The following is a 16,747-nucleotide window of genomic DNA, read 5'->3' on the forward strand; positions in this document are numbered from 1 at the left end:
AATTCCTGACAAACTCAAATGCATTCTACTTCTGTCATGCATACTGCGTGCAGAAATGCAAAATGCCACGTGTTAAAAAAGTTTCTAACTTATTCTCAAGGTTTTCTGCAACACTGAGGAAATAAGTGCATGAATGAAGTACACCAGAGTAAACATTTTTTTAAGCTCCTAAATGGAAAAAGAAAAGTTACTTGCGGCTCAGTTCTCAACATGCACGCTGTGCACAATTTGCTAACCGTAAAGCACTTGGCTGCTACATTCCAATCTATCCTTCGCTGCACAATGGGCTCTTAACAGCAGAAGCAATAGAGGATTACATGTACAATACACAAAAGAAAGGAAATGTTGGCACAAATTGGGGTACACAGGGCTCCAGATAAGATCTGGAAGGGCGAGTATTTTACCCCATTTTTTTAAAGTTGAGTAAAGTGCTTTTTTGGGGGGGGGGGGGTGGGTAGTAAAAATTAAAGTCCAATCCCCAATGAGTATTTTATAAGCTAGTACAAATATGTTTAGAACAGAAAAATAGTTTCTTGCTGTGGTACTACTGGTCCATACATAACCATGGAACTGTGAGGGTAAAAGCAGGGGTGCAAGATTCCACATGTCTTTTTCCTATGTTTTTTGTTAGGATGTTTACTCCCGTGTAAAGTTGACGCCAAGTACCCCCCCAACTCAAGCTCCTCCCATATGCTGCCTATATGCTGAGAACCAGAGTGTGAGACAAGTGCAGAACCCATAAGAAAACCCATACAGAAGAGAATCCTGGAACCAAGGTTCCCATTGAGAAAGCCATACAAACATACACATACCAACAATATGATGGTCATTTGACTGGAATCCCGGAAGAAGTGGGAAAACCAAGCTAAAGTGCCCAATCTTGGTGACACCACAGAGAAGCAGGGTTGCCGCACCCAGAAGAGAGGCAGAAACGATAAGCATGCTACAGAAACAGCGGGGGGGGGGGGGGTTAAAAATGAAAAACATTTCGGCGGCTTGATACGAAGATGCTAATGCTACAAAAACTAAGATATTTGTTTTTCAAATGTACAGTCGCAGCAAGGCAAGTAGGGAAATGGCTGGCTATATAGTGAGCAGATTTTGCAGCGATGTGCCAACGTATATACATGGGAAATGTAAGGACTATGGATGATTCCATAATGCATTTTAGCAGGACTGAACAGAAAGGATTTTTCAGTGTCGTAGTTGGAAATTAAAAGCTTAACCATGGAGATGAATCCAAGAAGGGCATGGTTGGCCTAACACCAAGAAGTCAAGGCCTAACACCAAGAAGTCAAGGCCTAACACCAAGAAGTCTGAGTGTCTGAGTGTTCTTACAGAAGTTACAATTAATGTGTGAACAGGACAAACTCCTGCTGAGATGAGGAGGAACACCACTAAAGACAGAGGTTTGTAATTTAAAAGAGTAATACATCAAAATGCTCTGAAATCATGGCCTCAGTCACGTGGATGGATGGAAATAGACACTGGGCTGAGCGGAATCGAGACTGGGAGTGAGGGGGGATGCCTACACCCTCATATTCCCAGGCACGAAGAACAAACTCCAGGCCAATCTTCAAAGCCTTAATTGACAGGCAGACCGTGATGAGAGAAAAGTTAATTGGTGGGAATCTGTTATGACCAGCATACCAAGCACCTTGGTGTCAGTCTGTGTGCTGCTACGCATGCGTATTACTACAAGGGGGTACAAGCGTGCCAACCAATTAGAGGGATAAGTAATAGAGAGCCCTATAGTTTGTGTAACTAATGGGACTTTGTGCATTTGATGGGGTTTATTATGACCTGTATTAGAAGGCTTAGTTGCCCACCTGATACTAGAAACCCAATGACCTTCCTTAACCAGTATGGAACATGTACCTAGATGTTCCTTGTAAGCCTAGCAGCATTCCAAGTAGGTTTTGTAACCTGCCACGCAGGTAGAGGTCAATGGTGACAAGTTTTTAGTATAGATGTGATGTTTTTTGTGAAATGTTTTGAGAGATTACTGTGCAATGTCGGATGATGTCTATTGTAATTCCCCGTTTTAGTTAAATGATATTAAAACAGTTCAACTTGAGTCAGTTTGATTGATGTTTGAGTATATTCTGCATTACCGTCCATCTCCAAGTATTGCTACCTGTAACGCTCACCTGATTCTCGCAGAGGCGCCGGTCTTGACTGGGCGACTACCGTATCTTCAAAGGTGATGTGTAGCACCCGGTTGGCTCTTTGGGCTGGACCTCTGTGCACTGTATGCCTGACGTGTAGAGTAAGATGTCTTAGGTAAGTGAATGCCGAGCTCTCCATCTGCCTCGGGGCAGGGTGCTGTAACCAGTTTCTTCACTGGATAGGTAGCGCAGGCCTCTTGACTTCAGAGGACTGCTGTCCGTCGTTTACTGCACAAACTGTAAGTTTCGAGTCATTCAAATGTCTTTAAAGTCTTTAGTAATGATGTCTCTTGTTTTGCAGGGTTCCGGCGATGGCGGATGACGGGCTGAAGTGAGTTGAAGATGGAGCCCGTGTGATGAATAGAAGCGCCTGGAAGCACGTAAGTAAGCGCTTGTTGCCTGCTTCACTATGCGCTCTAACTGTCTTTTTATTTTGCAGGTACGAGTTCGGAGCGGCTGCAGGGTGCCGGAATACCCACTGGATTAGATGTGGAAAGGAGTATGGCACGCGAGTATTAAAGTTCCCCAATGTCTTTAAACGCACCTTGTTTTGTCTTTCAGATGCCGGAATGCAGTGTGAAGACCTCCGGAGCGCACGAAGAGTAGGTAAGCCTTTGCCTTTCAGATGCCGGAATGCTAACCTGTTCTTTCTGGTCTTTATAGGTGTTGCTGAAGACTGTATTCAGGATGCTAAGCCTTTTTCCTTAGGCCCTGGACCGGATGCAGAAGACACGATGAGCGTTCTGCTGCAGAGGTTGCAGAATAACGCAAAGCAAGATTCATCCACCGGGTGTGGTTTAAATAGCCTCCTGTAGTGCTTAGGTGTCTCCTTCCACAGCCACGCCTAAGTAAGAAAAGAGTTCCTGGTAAGAAAAGAGTTCCTGCCTTCCAGAAGAGTTCCAGTGTTCTGAATCTAGGGAGTGGCTCCAGCCCCACCCAACAGAAAAAGTAGTTCCAAACAGAAGAGGATCAGAGGCTCAACTGGCAGGCAAGTAAGCAGCATGGTCTGCTGAAGGTAAGTCCACCCAAGCATTATGAGCCCGGCGCTTCCAGCACTGGGACTGGGCATATTTATGAGCCTGGTGCCACTGGCGCCAGGACTGGGTCCAAAAGGTCCCAATTGGGACTGGTTGGCACTCGGAACCTGGGTTATGGATCTGCTTCCAAGGGAGTTGGGAAAACCCTGACCTTTTGGAAGCAGAGATCATGACACTACCTTAAGAACTGGGAGATCTGCCATGGTTCACCCTTTGACTTTATTTTTAAGGGAGTTAAATTGGCAGATACAACCCTATTTATAAGGCTGGGTACACAAGGAGACCAAGCCTATAACTCATGCAGAAGAACAAGTTACTTAACAACTGTAACGTTCTTTTGACTGGATGTTCCTCGCATGTATTCCTCATCTTTGTTATCTTGTCTCCCAGCTTTGCTGCATAGGAAAAAATGTTTCACCAGAGGGCGCTGTGCCCGAAGCCGCGGAGTTGTAGTCCCTCAAGGGCAGCCGTGGAGAGTCAACGTCACCTGCAGTATAAGGGCTCGAGCCACGCCCATTAGCTCAGTTCTGTTTTTACAGTGTTTATGGTTGCATCAGTTGACCAGGCTTTCAAAGTCCTTCAGCTCTTAAGGAAGTTTGAGTGCAACTGGCGTGAACTGTACAGAAGGGTAGCTTGGGAGGATCGATGAGCAATACGTGGGAGGAACATCCAGTCGAAAGAACGTTATAGTTGGTAAGTAACTTGTTCTTCGAATGGATTGTGTCCTCCCACATATTCCTCATTTTAGATAGGCTCCCAAAGCAATAGGAATTTGGAGGAGGGCGTACCAGAGTTTTCAATCATGGACTGAATGAAGGATGGCTTTTGCAAAGAGGACTCCTTAATAAGATGTAGAGTCCAAGCAGTATGTTTTACAAAAGTGTGGATTGATGACCAGGTGGCCGCTGCACAAATATCATGCACCGGAACACCCCTCTGAAGAGTCGTGGAGGTTGCCATGCCCCTGGTTGAATGAGCCCTTAGCCCATACGGAGGCTCCTTCCCAGCCAATTTGTAGCACTCCGAAATTGCCAGAATTATACATCTTGGTTTGTTTAGACACTCCAAGGCCCTATTTGTGTCGAGTATATCCAACAAACAGTTGGTCACTGTCGGACATTCGCTAGTCTAGAAATATAGAAATCGAGAGCCCTTTTTGGGTCCAGCCTGTACAATCTCTCCTCTTTACTTGCGTGTGGAGGAGGGAAAAAAAGAGGGAAAGGTAATTTTCTGTGACAGGTGGAAATCACACTATTTTTGGTAAGAATGATGGTTTGACTTTTAGAATGACCTTGTTCTTATGAAAAATGGTGGGAGGAGGCTTACAAGAGAGCTCCTGCAACTCACTCACCCTGCGAGCTGATGTTATAGCCACTAGCAAAATTGTTTTCAAAGTGAGGAGCCTTAATGGGCAAGAATGTAAAGGCTGAAAGGGGGCACACGAGAAATTTTAAAACTAAATTTAAATCTCAGATGGGTACCTTAAAAGTTGTTGGAGGGTACACATTTGTTACTCCTTTTAGAAAATGGGTAACTAAAGTCATTTTAAAATAAGAAACCTCTTCAGAGGAACACTTATATATAGATGGCGCTGATAAATATCCTTTTATCGTACCAACTTGGAGCCCCACATTAGCCAAGTGTAAAAGTAAAGAAAATACTGTAGGAGTATTACATAAGAATGGAGCCACATGCTTATCCTTGCACCAGTTACTTGACTTGTTCCAATGACACCGGTACAATGATTTTGTTCCTGGCCTTCTGGCCGAAAGAAAAATCTCCATTACATCATCCGGGAGGTCCCTAGATGGATAACCAGACCTTCCTCTTGCCAGAGACGATCCTTTCTTTGTGGAAGACGTATTGAGGGCAGATGGACATGTCCAGAAGGTCCAGGGACCATGTCCTCCTGGCCCAATCCAGAGAAATTAGGATCATGGATCTCCTGAACTTTCTCAACCTCCCGATTACATGAGGAATCATGGGGACTGGAGGAAACTCTTATAGGAGTGGAAATTCCCAATCCACCACAAAGGCGTCCCCTAGCGCTCCTCTCGAAAGAAATTCCCTTGAGCAGTACAGTTAGCACTTCCTGTTGACACTGTTCGCGAACAGATCCACTTGAGGGGTTCCCCAAAGGGCAAACATCTCTTAAAGGACTTCCTGAGCTAGTTCCCATTCGTGAGAAACTGTGCTATGCCTGCTCAGAGCGTCCCCCGTCGTGTTACGCTCTCCGGCTAGGGGAAACTGTCGACAGATTCCTTCTTGCATTGCCCAAAACCAGCGCTGCATTGTGTCTCTGCACAGTGGTAGTGACCCTACGTCTCCTCTCGTTGGCAGTATTACATGGTCACTGTGTTGTCCGTCATCAGGGCACTTTCCCTGTAGAGAGGGCAGAAAGGCCTTCAGCACTAGTCTGATTGCCCTCAGCTCCAAAAGGTTGATGTAAAGTTTTACTTTGATTGAGACCAATGACCGCCGATTGTCAGATCGTTGGTATGAGCACCCCACCCAGCGAGTGAGGCGTCCGTCACTACTGTCATCTCCAGCCATGGTTGCCAAAAAGATTCGAGAATATTTTCCTTGCAAGCCCACCATAGAAGATCTTGGGCCACTCTAGTCGGGACTTGCAGAAGAGCTGACATATCCACTGAAAATTAGGACCATCGAGTCCTGAGGGCCCATTGAAAGGATCTCATTCCCAATCTGGCCTCTGGCAAACTGCAGGATGCCATGAGGCTGAGCAACCTCAGAAAATTGAAGGCCGGCAGATGTTGGGCATTTTGAAGCCTTGTTACCATCGGCAGAATGTGGTAAGACCTCTCCTCGGGAGGCGAGGCTTTGCCTGAGGAAGTATCCATGACTGCTCCGATGAATTGGAGTGTTTGGCGTGGAATCATTTGTGACTTCTTGTAATTGAGGGAGAAGCCGAGTCTGTAAGAAGGTGGCAGGTCATAGTCAGATGTTCCTAGGCTCGTTTGGGTGAACTCGCCCTGATTAACCAGTCATCCAGGTAAAGGTAGACATGAATTCCCTCCTCCCCTCCTGAGACTCGCTGACACCACAGGCATCAGCTTTGGTGAAAACCCTTGGGCGGAGGTCAGCCCGAATGGCAGAACTCGAAACTGATTGAGAACCGCCAACCGTGAATCTTAGGTACTCTGTGCTGGAGATGGATTAGCACATTAGCTAATGAAAGCATCCTGAAGATCCAATGAAACCAGCCAGTCCTGAAGTTGAAGAGCCCGAAGGATCTGAGAAAGGGTCACCATGTTGAACTTGTCCTTCCTGAGGAATTTGCTCAAATTTCTTAAATCCAAGATGGCTCTCAATCCTCAGTCCTTCTTGGGAATGAAAAAATAAGGGGAGTACCATCCCTTGTTCCTCTCCGTTACAGGTAAATGTTCTATTGCACCCTTCTCTAGCAGGACTAAAATCTCCTGCACAAGGAGCGGGTCTGGAATTTTGACAGAATTGGTTCCCGGTGGATGGTCTTGAGGTCTTTGTCGAAAAGGAAGGAAGTAACCATGGGTCACCACCTCTAGTGCCCAGGCATCTGATGTAATACCCGGCCATTTGTTCAGATACCAAGTGATCCTGCCTCCCAACAGGGTCTTGTGGGACAAGACCTCAGTGTCTTTGCAGTGGCTGAGGTAGTAGCCACTGCTGGGGCTGATCTGGCACCTTTCCCTCTTCCACTACAAAGGGGTTTTCTCTGTGGCCTCCGACTGGCCTGTCCCCTCCCTCTTCCAAAAGAGAACTAGAAACAAAAAGGGACGGCTCCTCCAGGAAGATGACCCTACGTAGGAGTGTTGCTGAGGCTGCCTTATAGCGGCACTGAGTGATTGAGCTGCCGCGTTAGAGGCCTGCAGCTTCTCCAAGCTCTCATCCGCCTTGTTGCCGAAAAGCCTCAAGCCGTCAAACGGCATATTGCATAGTCTGGATTGCACGTCTGGTGCAAAACCAGATTTCCTCAGCCATGCAAATCTGTGTAAGACCGTGCTAGATGCCATGGACCTGCATACACTATCAGCAGTGTCCAATCCTGACTGGAGGCATTCCTCTGTAGCCTCATTTCTATCTCTTACTATTGCCAGGAAACCATCCCGTTCCTCGCCCTGCAAGATGTGTTCAGCCGCTGAGGTTATACAGTCCTACAGGGTGTCTAAACCTTGCCAGAGTGCAAGTTACATTCATAGATTTAAGGGCCATGCTGCCCAAAGAGAAGACTTTCTGGGCCAACGCATCAATTTTTTAGTCATCCTATCAGGTGGTATAGAAATGTAAGATGACTGTCCAGTGGAGGTTGAAGCTTGTACCACCAAGCTTTCTGGCGAGTGATGCTTTGACAGGTACTTCGGATCTGATTAGGATGGTCTGTAATTCAATATAAACTTTTTATATACTGCAGGCCCAGAGTCTGGGGTATCCCAAGTTGCCATCACGCTTTTTGCAATGCCTTATGAAAAGGGAGGACAGGGTCCCTTTGAGGCCTCATTAAGGATGTCCGTCATATCGTCCTGGTCAAACCTTGGGGAAGCGGTTTTCGATCCCATGAAGTCAATGACTATTCCCATTAGGGTACTATACCTAGGGTCTGCATGATCTGCAGGGTCTGGCTTCACAAACTCTATTTAAGAGAAAGTATATAGGCCACTGGCTGTTGGAAGGCAATCAATGATCAGCCATCTTAAAGTTTGGGTCTATCAACTCCTCAGGAACCTCTAGTTTCAAATCTAACCCCAGCTGAAGTAACATCCTCTTCAGAGGAATGCTCCTCGTAATCAGAGAACAGATCTAAAAAATTCTTGCCTGGGTTGTGGATGGAAGATCGGTGGTGAATAGGGTGGCATTGATCTAGGCTTTGACAAAGGTGTCGATTTTGGCATCGAAATTCAAGAATGCCTCGACAAAGGTGGCTTTGAATGAGGCTTCGTCATCTAGGGAGGCCTCGACTGTCGCGGAAGGCATCAACGCCATCTTTTGCGGCCTCTAACTTGTCGTTGAAGGCTGCATCAAGTCGATAGACTTCCGACTTTGATGTGGAAGCCATTTTGTCAGCCGTCAGCCCCAATTTATACACCAGTGGTTTCACTTTTCATGGAGGAGTTGGAGAGCTTTCCCTCGACTTTGTCGGATCTAGCATGCCTGGTGTTTGATCTCAATCTGCCACTCTGAGTGGGCCGGGGCATGTCAGACGAAGAGGAAGAGGAAGGAGGTGTATGCTGTTGCTTCTTTGATTTTTTTTCGAAGAAGAACAGTAGGATTTCCTCGAGCGACTTAGACCTATCTTCGACTCATGTCGAGACTTTCCGCTCAACTCTCCCGAATCTTTGTCTTTTAAAAGACTTGTAAGATTCTCCCCTCCCTCCCCCATTGCCAGCTTACCTTTCCATTCCTTAAGAGCCTTATTGGACATAGCCTGACAGGAACCACATTCAATCGACCCAATGGTCAGGGCCCAAACACCAACGGCAATTTTGAATGGGGCGGCAGGGGGGCGGGGGGATAGTGTCGGCAAGCAACATCTTTTTTCCACACTTGACATTTTTTAAAACCAGTCGTGTGTGGATGGAGTCGAAGGACATTGTCGAAAAAAACTGATGCGCCGTTTTGTGACACGAAGCAGTGCTCGGAAAAACAGAACTGAGCTTACTGGCGAAGCTCGAGCCCTTTAAACTGCGGATGATGCCGATGCTGGCCTTCGGGTGACTGACTCCGAGGCTTCGAGCACAGCGCCCTCTGGTGAAAAATGTTTCCAAAGCAGCAAAGCTGGGAGAGAAGATATCTAAAATGAGGAATACATGGGAGGACGCAATCCATTCGCAATAGACTGGTTCAAGTGAAAATCGGAAGCCAATTACGGAAGGAAGGCTGGGTGCGAAGCACCACCTTATCCTTATGAAAAGTTAGGAACTGATGTTCCACAGAAAGAGCCTGAAGCTCACATATCCTTCTTTCAGATGTAACCGCAATCAAAAGCTACCTTCCAAGACAGGTACTTGAATTTGGTAGTAGCCATGTGTTCAAAAGGCTTATGACAATGCATTGAGGATCACATTCAGATCCCATTTGGGATTAGGGGGGGACCAGGGGGGGTGTCGAACCGGTGGAAAGAGACCTGCAAAGGGTCTTCATGACTGGATTAGCCAGCGAAAAGGAGCAGCCGTCCGTAGACAGGCAAGTCACAATGGCAGATAAATGTCCTGCATGTTAAGACATGCATGGCAAAAGCTGCAAGGTCAGATATAAAGGACAAAATGTTGTCAATGGAAGCATGCCTGGGATCGATCTGTTTGGGTAGACACCAATGGCAAAAACTGAGCCACTTACTCCTGTATTGAGCTCTCGCAGAGGGCATTATTGCTTGAATTATATGCATGTTGTACTCAGAAAGGTTGAACTGCGCTAGTGATTGAAACTCAGCCCGCCAAGCTTAACAAATGTGGGGAAGGGTGCCACAACTAGTGAATAAGGTCAGTAATCTGCAGCAACTTGATCGGGACACCCAAAGGAGCTGCAGGTCCATAAACAAGAACCTGGCTGGCCACCAAGGAGCTATGAAGAAGAGTGCAGGTCGATACATTCGTGAGTTTCCAAAGTGACTGATGAATCAGAGGCAAAGGAGGAAATGCGTAAGCTTTCATGTTGTCCCACAAGATCTCAAGGGAGACCCTCCAAGGAAGACACTCTGCGCCCATCCCTTGAAGCCTAAAGAGGTAGTTTCCTGTTCAATGTCACAAAGAAGTCCACCTCTGGGGCACCCCATTGCTGAAAAGCCTTGGTAAGAACATTGGTGTTCATCTCCCACTCGAAACTTGCTGCAGTTTGGCGGATAAGGAGTCTGCAGACACGTGACCCGGGATGTGCACAGCTTGGAGTCTAGCGTTGTGTTGGATAGCACAATTTCAATTTGGATGGCAAGGTCCACCAGGAGGGGCGACTTGATGCCCCCAGTTTGATGTGAAACATTGCTACAGAATTGTCGTGCAAATCCGAACTACACTGTTGGTAATAGAGGGCTGAAAAGCCTTGAGCAAAATAAAAACTGCCAGGAGCTCCAGGTAATTGATATGAAGCGCCGATCTAGAGGCGTTCGCAAATCTTACACCTCGAGGTGGCGCAGTTTTGTTCCCCACCCCAGAAGGGAGGAGGCTGTTGTGACCATTATTTGTGGGCAGGGATCCTGGAAGGAGGTCCCACTGAAAGGTTGCTGGTGGACTACCACCATTGTAGATTCGCCATCATGCAGGGAGGGACTGGAATCGTGTTGATATCTGGTTCTGTAGCCTGGGACCAGCTGCTCCGAAGAGCAAGCCGAGTGAGTCATTTTCAGGCATGCAAAAAGTAGAGCTAACACGCACGAGGCCCAAGAGTCTCCAGAACCACCAAGCCATCATGAGAGGACTGGAGAAGAGCTGGTACATGGTTGAAAGGTCCCCAATCCTGTCCTCCGCCAGGAACACACTGGTACTGACGGTATCCCAACGGAAACCCAGAAAGATCAGGTCTTGAGCGACCGCCAGACGATTTCTGCCAGTTCACCGACAGCCCCAGACGGAAGAGGAGCTGAAGGAGCGACTGCAGTGGCCTGAGGGCAAGGACTGCACAGAAGCCAATCGTCCAAGTATGGATATACATTAACCCCCTGCAGTCTGAGGAATGCTGCAATGACCGACCTCTTTGTAAAGACACGCAGTGCCAAGCTGAACCAAACTGAAGCACACGAAACTGGAAGTGCTCCTTCCCCAGAGAACCACAGCTATTTTCGATGTGGGTTCCAGATTACAATATGCATCCTGAAGGTCTACCATGCTGAGCCAATCGCCCTTCCAGAGAGAGCACTTCTCTGGCAGGTCGCAATCATCTTGAATTTCTCTCGTGGGAGAACGATTGAATCTGGAAAGGTGGAGGATTGTGCGCAGGCCAGACTGGTTGGGTTTGAAAATTAAACAGACTGGACTAGTAGCCCTCCCCTTACCCCCTGAGAGTAACAGGTTCCACTGCTCTGAGGTCTAGAAGCTTCTGTACCTCAGCTCTGAGGGAGGGAAACCTGGACTGCTGTAATGGGGGGGTGGCAAGCAGAAGTCTACCTGAGCAACTGACAAAACCAATCGGTCTTGGGTGACGGTCTGCCACGCCTCTAGATGAGACGAAATTCGTCCTCCCAAAGTCTCGTGCGACCGATGGAAAATATTTCGGTATTTTATCGGCAGGGAGACCACCCGTTCCTACAAGGAGGCTGCTGGCTGAGAGAAAAAGCGTCCACCTTGCAATTGCTGTTTATGGCGGGGCAATCCCAGCTAGAACATCTGTTCAGTGCGCACAGTGGTCCTGAAAGCCTCCGAAAACAGTGAAGGCCCTCGTTTTTGACCCCGACAGTGTAAGGTGCCTTTGCAAGGGCTGACAATGACTTGGCAGTTTGAATGCTTGCCATGGTCTTCGTGAGTTCCTAATCCGTAGAACAGTGGAAGAGTTCCTTACCCTCGTAGATTAGTTCAAGCGCCTTGTGCTGAACTTCCTCTGAGAACTTTGTAGCATGCAGCCACGCTTGAGCGGAAGGGTCTACATGATGGCCGCAGACTCAAATAGATCCTGCGCCAGAACCCTGGCATCCAACAAGCCGCCTTTGAAGTCCGAGCCCATCAGCAGGAATACATTCCTGGAACTCTGCTCCCTCCTTCCACAGTTTAACATTGGAACGACAGGCTAAGCTCAGTATTTGCCAGTCGTAGCTGAAGGGCTGAATTGGAAAAGAAATGGCGTCAAGCTTGTCCTCCTTGGAAAGTATCTGGGACGCTGCAGTGGAGGATGTAGAGGCCAGCTTGGACTGGAGCGTAGCTGCTGCCACCAGTTGACGAAGCGGACAAAGATAGGTCCTCAGAAGCATGATGCTTATAGCAAGCGTCAATCTTCTAGTTCAGATGCTGCCCGGAATGAGGTTTTTCCCAGACTTTACAGGCCTCGGCCAAGACATCCTTCTCAAGTAACAGGCCATGAGCTCCTGTATCGACTGAGTGAAGGCTCCAGAAAGAACCCCCTCTTGTGGAGCTGGGGCTTTTTGGTATTGGGAGGCCTAGCAGTGCCATCATATCGAGCACCCGGTCGTGAAAGGCTCCAATGGAGCGGGCGGTTCATTGTCGTCCTGGTCTGCCTGGTCCTCATCCATGGAGGTGGGAGCAGAAGACTGATCCACCACATGTGGTGCCTCAGGCCCTGAAGGGGTGGTTGGCAGAGCAATCAGTCTTTTCCACAGGGGAAAGTGGAGGCAGTGGGGGAGGAGGCCCCACAGGGAGAGGTGGCACTACTGAAACCTACGGGGGATTGCCAGAGCAGGTTCAGGCAGCTTACGATGCATTAACAAAGCCTTAAAGTAAGCCTTCATGGGATCAGAATCGATAACCGTCTGAAATGTCCCCAGAAAACACATGCTCAGACAAAGGTCTAGGTGCTGGAGTGAGCAGAGGCCACGAGGATGGGACATACCCCCATGATCACAAAGAGGATGGTTGCTGGGATGGTCCCCAACCAAATTGGATCAATGTAGATCAAAGGCACATATGCAGGAGGGAGCGAGACTATGCGGCAGCAGTGTGCCAGCACGCCAATCCATTGGAGGGCAGAACAGGTTCTTATTCTCCACAAAGCGTGGAAAAGACTGCTCTGCCCCCCAAAAAGCCCCCAAGCACCAGCTGTAGTGAACGTTGGTGTAAGAGGTAGTCAAAATGGCTGCCATGGTCTGCGGGGGTTGGGCAGCCATTCTGTCAAGACCTGAGGCGAATTTCGTCACAGGAGTAAGCAAGGCCATAGTTGCCAAAGGGGAGTCAGGGGTCTTATGTGCCATTTTAGCCTTCAAACAAAGAACCTCGGCAGAGCTGGTACTAGCAGATCTATAGTGTTTACCAGACACTATAGGGACTGCTGAAGAATTAGCCCTGAGTGGGGGACCCTCAGCAGAGCTGGTACCGGAAGGCTTATGGTGCGTGACCGGCTTCTTTGCCCTGGTGTCACCACAGGTCTGAATGTGGGATGGCTTGAGTCGCCCCCTGAAGCGAAGACCCTCAAAGGGGGGCCCCCTCAATCCTTCTGTGTCAGAGCTCCCAAGAAGGGGAACCTCGGGAGTAACCCCAGTACGTTCAGTCACCTTGAGAGGGACCTCAAGCCGAGACTCAGAGCAGTTAGTTACAGGTGTGGAACCCTTGGGGCCGACCCCAGTAACAGCCACGGAGGTACTGGGCCTAATCGTAGCCCCTAAAAAGGAACATTGGAAGATCATCCAGCTTTGGCAGCACGCTTGCGGGGGTCCTCGCAAGTAAACCTGGTGCGCCTGTTGGGATACCTCAGGGAGATCCCTGGTAATAGAGCCACTTCAGCCCCTCCCAGATCTAGAAGCCCCTGTGAAGGAGTCCCCTGGCTGGGGTGCCCTAAAAAGGAACAAACTTACAGATAGTTTCCTTTTTTTAAAATGAAGCGCTGCAAGTGTGGCGGAGGAACGCGTTGAAACACCTCTTCCCACCTAAGAAGCCAATGCTGGAGTGCATGGACGGAGAGGGAGTCGCAGAAGCAGGAGTCGTTGGGTGTTCCGGGCCCAAGCACTCCAGGCAAAGAGTGGGGATCCGCCCTCACGAAACGGTCGCAGGATGAACAGGACATGAATCCTAGGTGCTGTGGCATAGACGGAGGAAAGATTACTGGAACCGGAGCAGGAATGAAGGACAAGGGAACAAAAGGAAAATATTCCCAGTGATGCAAGTGCGTCTGACCCAGACCACGCAGAGAAAATGACTGAAGGGCTGTGTGCGGGGCAGAGCTCAGGAAGGCGGTGTTACGGTCACATGCAGTGGCCACACAAAAATAAAACAAAAAAAATGTATGTTTTTATGCTTTTAAAAAGTGCTCCGGTCTTGTCCCGAAGGACAGAATGTCCCGCACATATGAAGGAAAGGGAACGGACGTAGGAGTATTTCTATTATCCAAAGCTCACACGCCACTGGGGTAGATGGTGCACTTGATGGAAGTGCTGAGGAGAGTTTTAAAAAATCTATTCTCGGCTGGCTGGATGTAGGTGCCATCACCAAAACCCCACAATTCGGCTCCATGAGTTACGGCAGGTATTGTTGGGCCAGATAAATCTTAAGGAGAATTGAGTGTGCCTCTCTATACAGACGATTCACAAGAATCGAGATTAACCCACATTGGCGTAAATGATTAAATTAGCTTTTTCAACCAAACTTAACCCATTTTAATTCGTTAGAAAACTTCAGTCCCAAATAAAGACCCCACTGACTGCAAAATCTGAGAGTTCACCTCACCTCGAGTGCAGGCCTTATGCCCAACCTGTTGACATTGCATTGTTTTAGAATAATGCAGACATTTTACAGAAAACAGCTCATCAAAAACATCCATCACGGTTCTGGACAGCAAAACTCCTCTGCAAACAAAATGAGGCTCAATTTGTAGCTTCCCAAACTCGGGGCTTCCATGGCTGTCACATGCAGTGTAGGAACCATGCTATTAACATAATAAAAATAGCAGTGGGGCCAAAACACAAGAGAACTCAATGGGCTACAAAATAGCTAGTATGTAATTCAAAAATAATTATATTATATTTTTTGTTTAAGTAACCAGACAAAAACACAACTACAGAAAATTATGACAGTACTCACCGCCCTTCTCACTGTCATAGTGAGAGGCATCAAACTGCGCGTCATCATTTGGAATCTGGACTCTGGCGACCACTAAATGATTCTGCTCGTCAGAGGTGTGAGTCCCTAGCACGAGCCAATGTAGAGCGTAATCCTTTCCTTCGGGCCTGCAAGCGAGAAAGTATAGCACTGATTCACACAGGAGAATCTACAACAATGTCTGTTTGAGACGTCAAAAAACTGCTTCTCCCTCCAGGAAAAAGCATATGATTACACAGTTCCATAGTCCATCAAACCCCCAAAACACAAACGTGTTACTTTCTTCAAAATAGATTTCATGGAACAGCTTACCTGGGAATTTGCAAAAATTTCTCACTAGAGGTTATCACTAGGTCAATCCATCGAACACCTAGGGCCAGCAGAACGCAATGCTGCACCTTTCAGCATCACCCGACTCATTTCAAAGTGCACAAGATGGGGGTACGAGGCGAGTCAGCTGTAGCACGATAGTTTATGGGTTACCCAGGTTTATTTTGGACTCAGGGTGGCATGGAAGGCATTGTTGAAGTAATATATTTCGGAAGCCCAGAGGCTGCTTGTACATAATGGGCGAGGTGGCACCAACCCACCAGAACATTAGCCCATTATGATGGAGCCACTTCAGCTCAGGAGTGCTCCCTCGGCAAGCGCTCCTGGGCGGGCTTACTGTCAAAGGGAACCGCTGTGTCCTGTGCCAGTTCAGTTCCCCAAACGCACATGGTCAATAAGCAATGCTAGCCCGGGGCCTTTGGCTTCCCCTGCCTTGCATGGCCCATTGGATGCTGGGTGGGGAAACTATGTTGGTTTGTGTAATAATGCACTCCTGTGCCGCCCCCACACACCTTAACATCGAGTGGTGTGCTGTGTCATCGGTGCTCTGGCTCCTGCGCACATTATCAGGAAGTGCTTTGCTTCTTGGTGGCTGCTCTGCGAGAGCCAGAAGCTACAAATGAGCTGAATCTGGACTCGACCTATGTGCCAATAAGAGCAAGTACACACATTAGTGCGTGCTGGGCTGCAGAGGGGGTTGGGGCAGGAATGGCTGCACGCAACCACCACATTTGACACTCTGCAAACATCCTGGCAAGTAAAAAATTGAATAAAAAATTATCAACCCACGACTGATAAAAAAGTAGGATGTGCTATATAGACAGGCATTTAGAGGCAGTCGGTATATCCATTTCTTGCTGTGGCATGACATTTTTACTGGGCATCCATGATAAACTGGACAGCTGGTTAGGACAGGTTCTCTTATTGGGTCATGGCATTTTAAAAAGAAAATGCCAACAGGAGGTTGTGAAGCTACAGCTATGTATTGGCAGAGGCAATGTGGCCATGTTTTCTTACAGTATCATTAATGGCATGTGCAAAGCAACCACAAGTATTTTCTTATATAGGGATTCTGGCATAAAATGGTGCTGCTAGCATGAAAATGTATGGGCAGAGTCCGTGTGAAAACGTTTTCAGATCGACACAGTGGGCGAAGGCATGAACATTCTTTGGGAAAGGCCCAGTGCACTGGCGACTTTAAGCTATTGCATTTTTGGACTCTAGTTACTCTACAAAACCAATTGCAACCAGTTTGGCTTTTTAAAAAGTGTCACAGAAAGTGTGCTGTATAACCTACCATTGTAACCCAATATAAAAAAAAACATCTCGGGGTTGGGTGAAGGGAGAGTAACCCCGAACCAACTTGGGTAGTTTCAATATGCCGCACTACACTCGGTCGTCCTGGAATATTTACACCCCTCCAATTAAAAACATCCATTAGTGGCCAACACTGAAGCCTGTAAGAACGGAGATCACGTTTTGCATTTCATCAGCTCAGACAAAGGACAAAAATAGTGGGGGGTGGAAT

The 16,747-nt window shown here is 47.8% G+C and overlaps 1 protein-coding gene across 1 annotated transcript in view; it reads right to left on the minus strand.

The window, feature by feature from the left end:
- The window catches only part of RBBP7 (RB binding protein 7, chromatin remodeling factor), a 562,467-nt gene that overhangs the window by 468,843 nt on the left and 76,877 nt on the right, over positions 1 to 16,747 (minus strand). The window contains exon 3 of the mRNA XM_069636807.1: positions 14,872 to 15,017. Within this exon, the coding sequence (XP_069492908.1) occupies positions 14,872 to 15,017 (146 nt within the window). The remainder of the gene's footprint in view (positions 1 to 14,871; positions 15,018 to 16,747) is intronic.

This window comes from Ambystoma mexicanum, chromosome 7p, assembly GCF_040938575.1.
Source record: "Ambystoma mexicanum isolate Mex_15411 chromosome 7p, UKY_AmexF1_1, whole genome shotgun sequence".
Lineage (NCBI taxonomy): Eukaryota > Metazoa > Chordata > Amphibia > Caudata > Ambystomatidae > Ambystoma > Ambystoma mexicanum.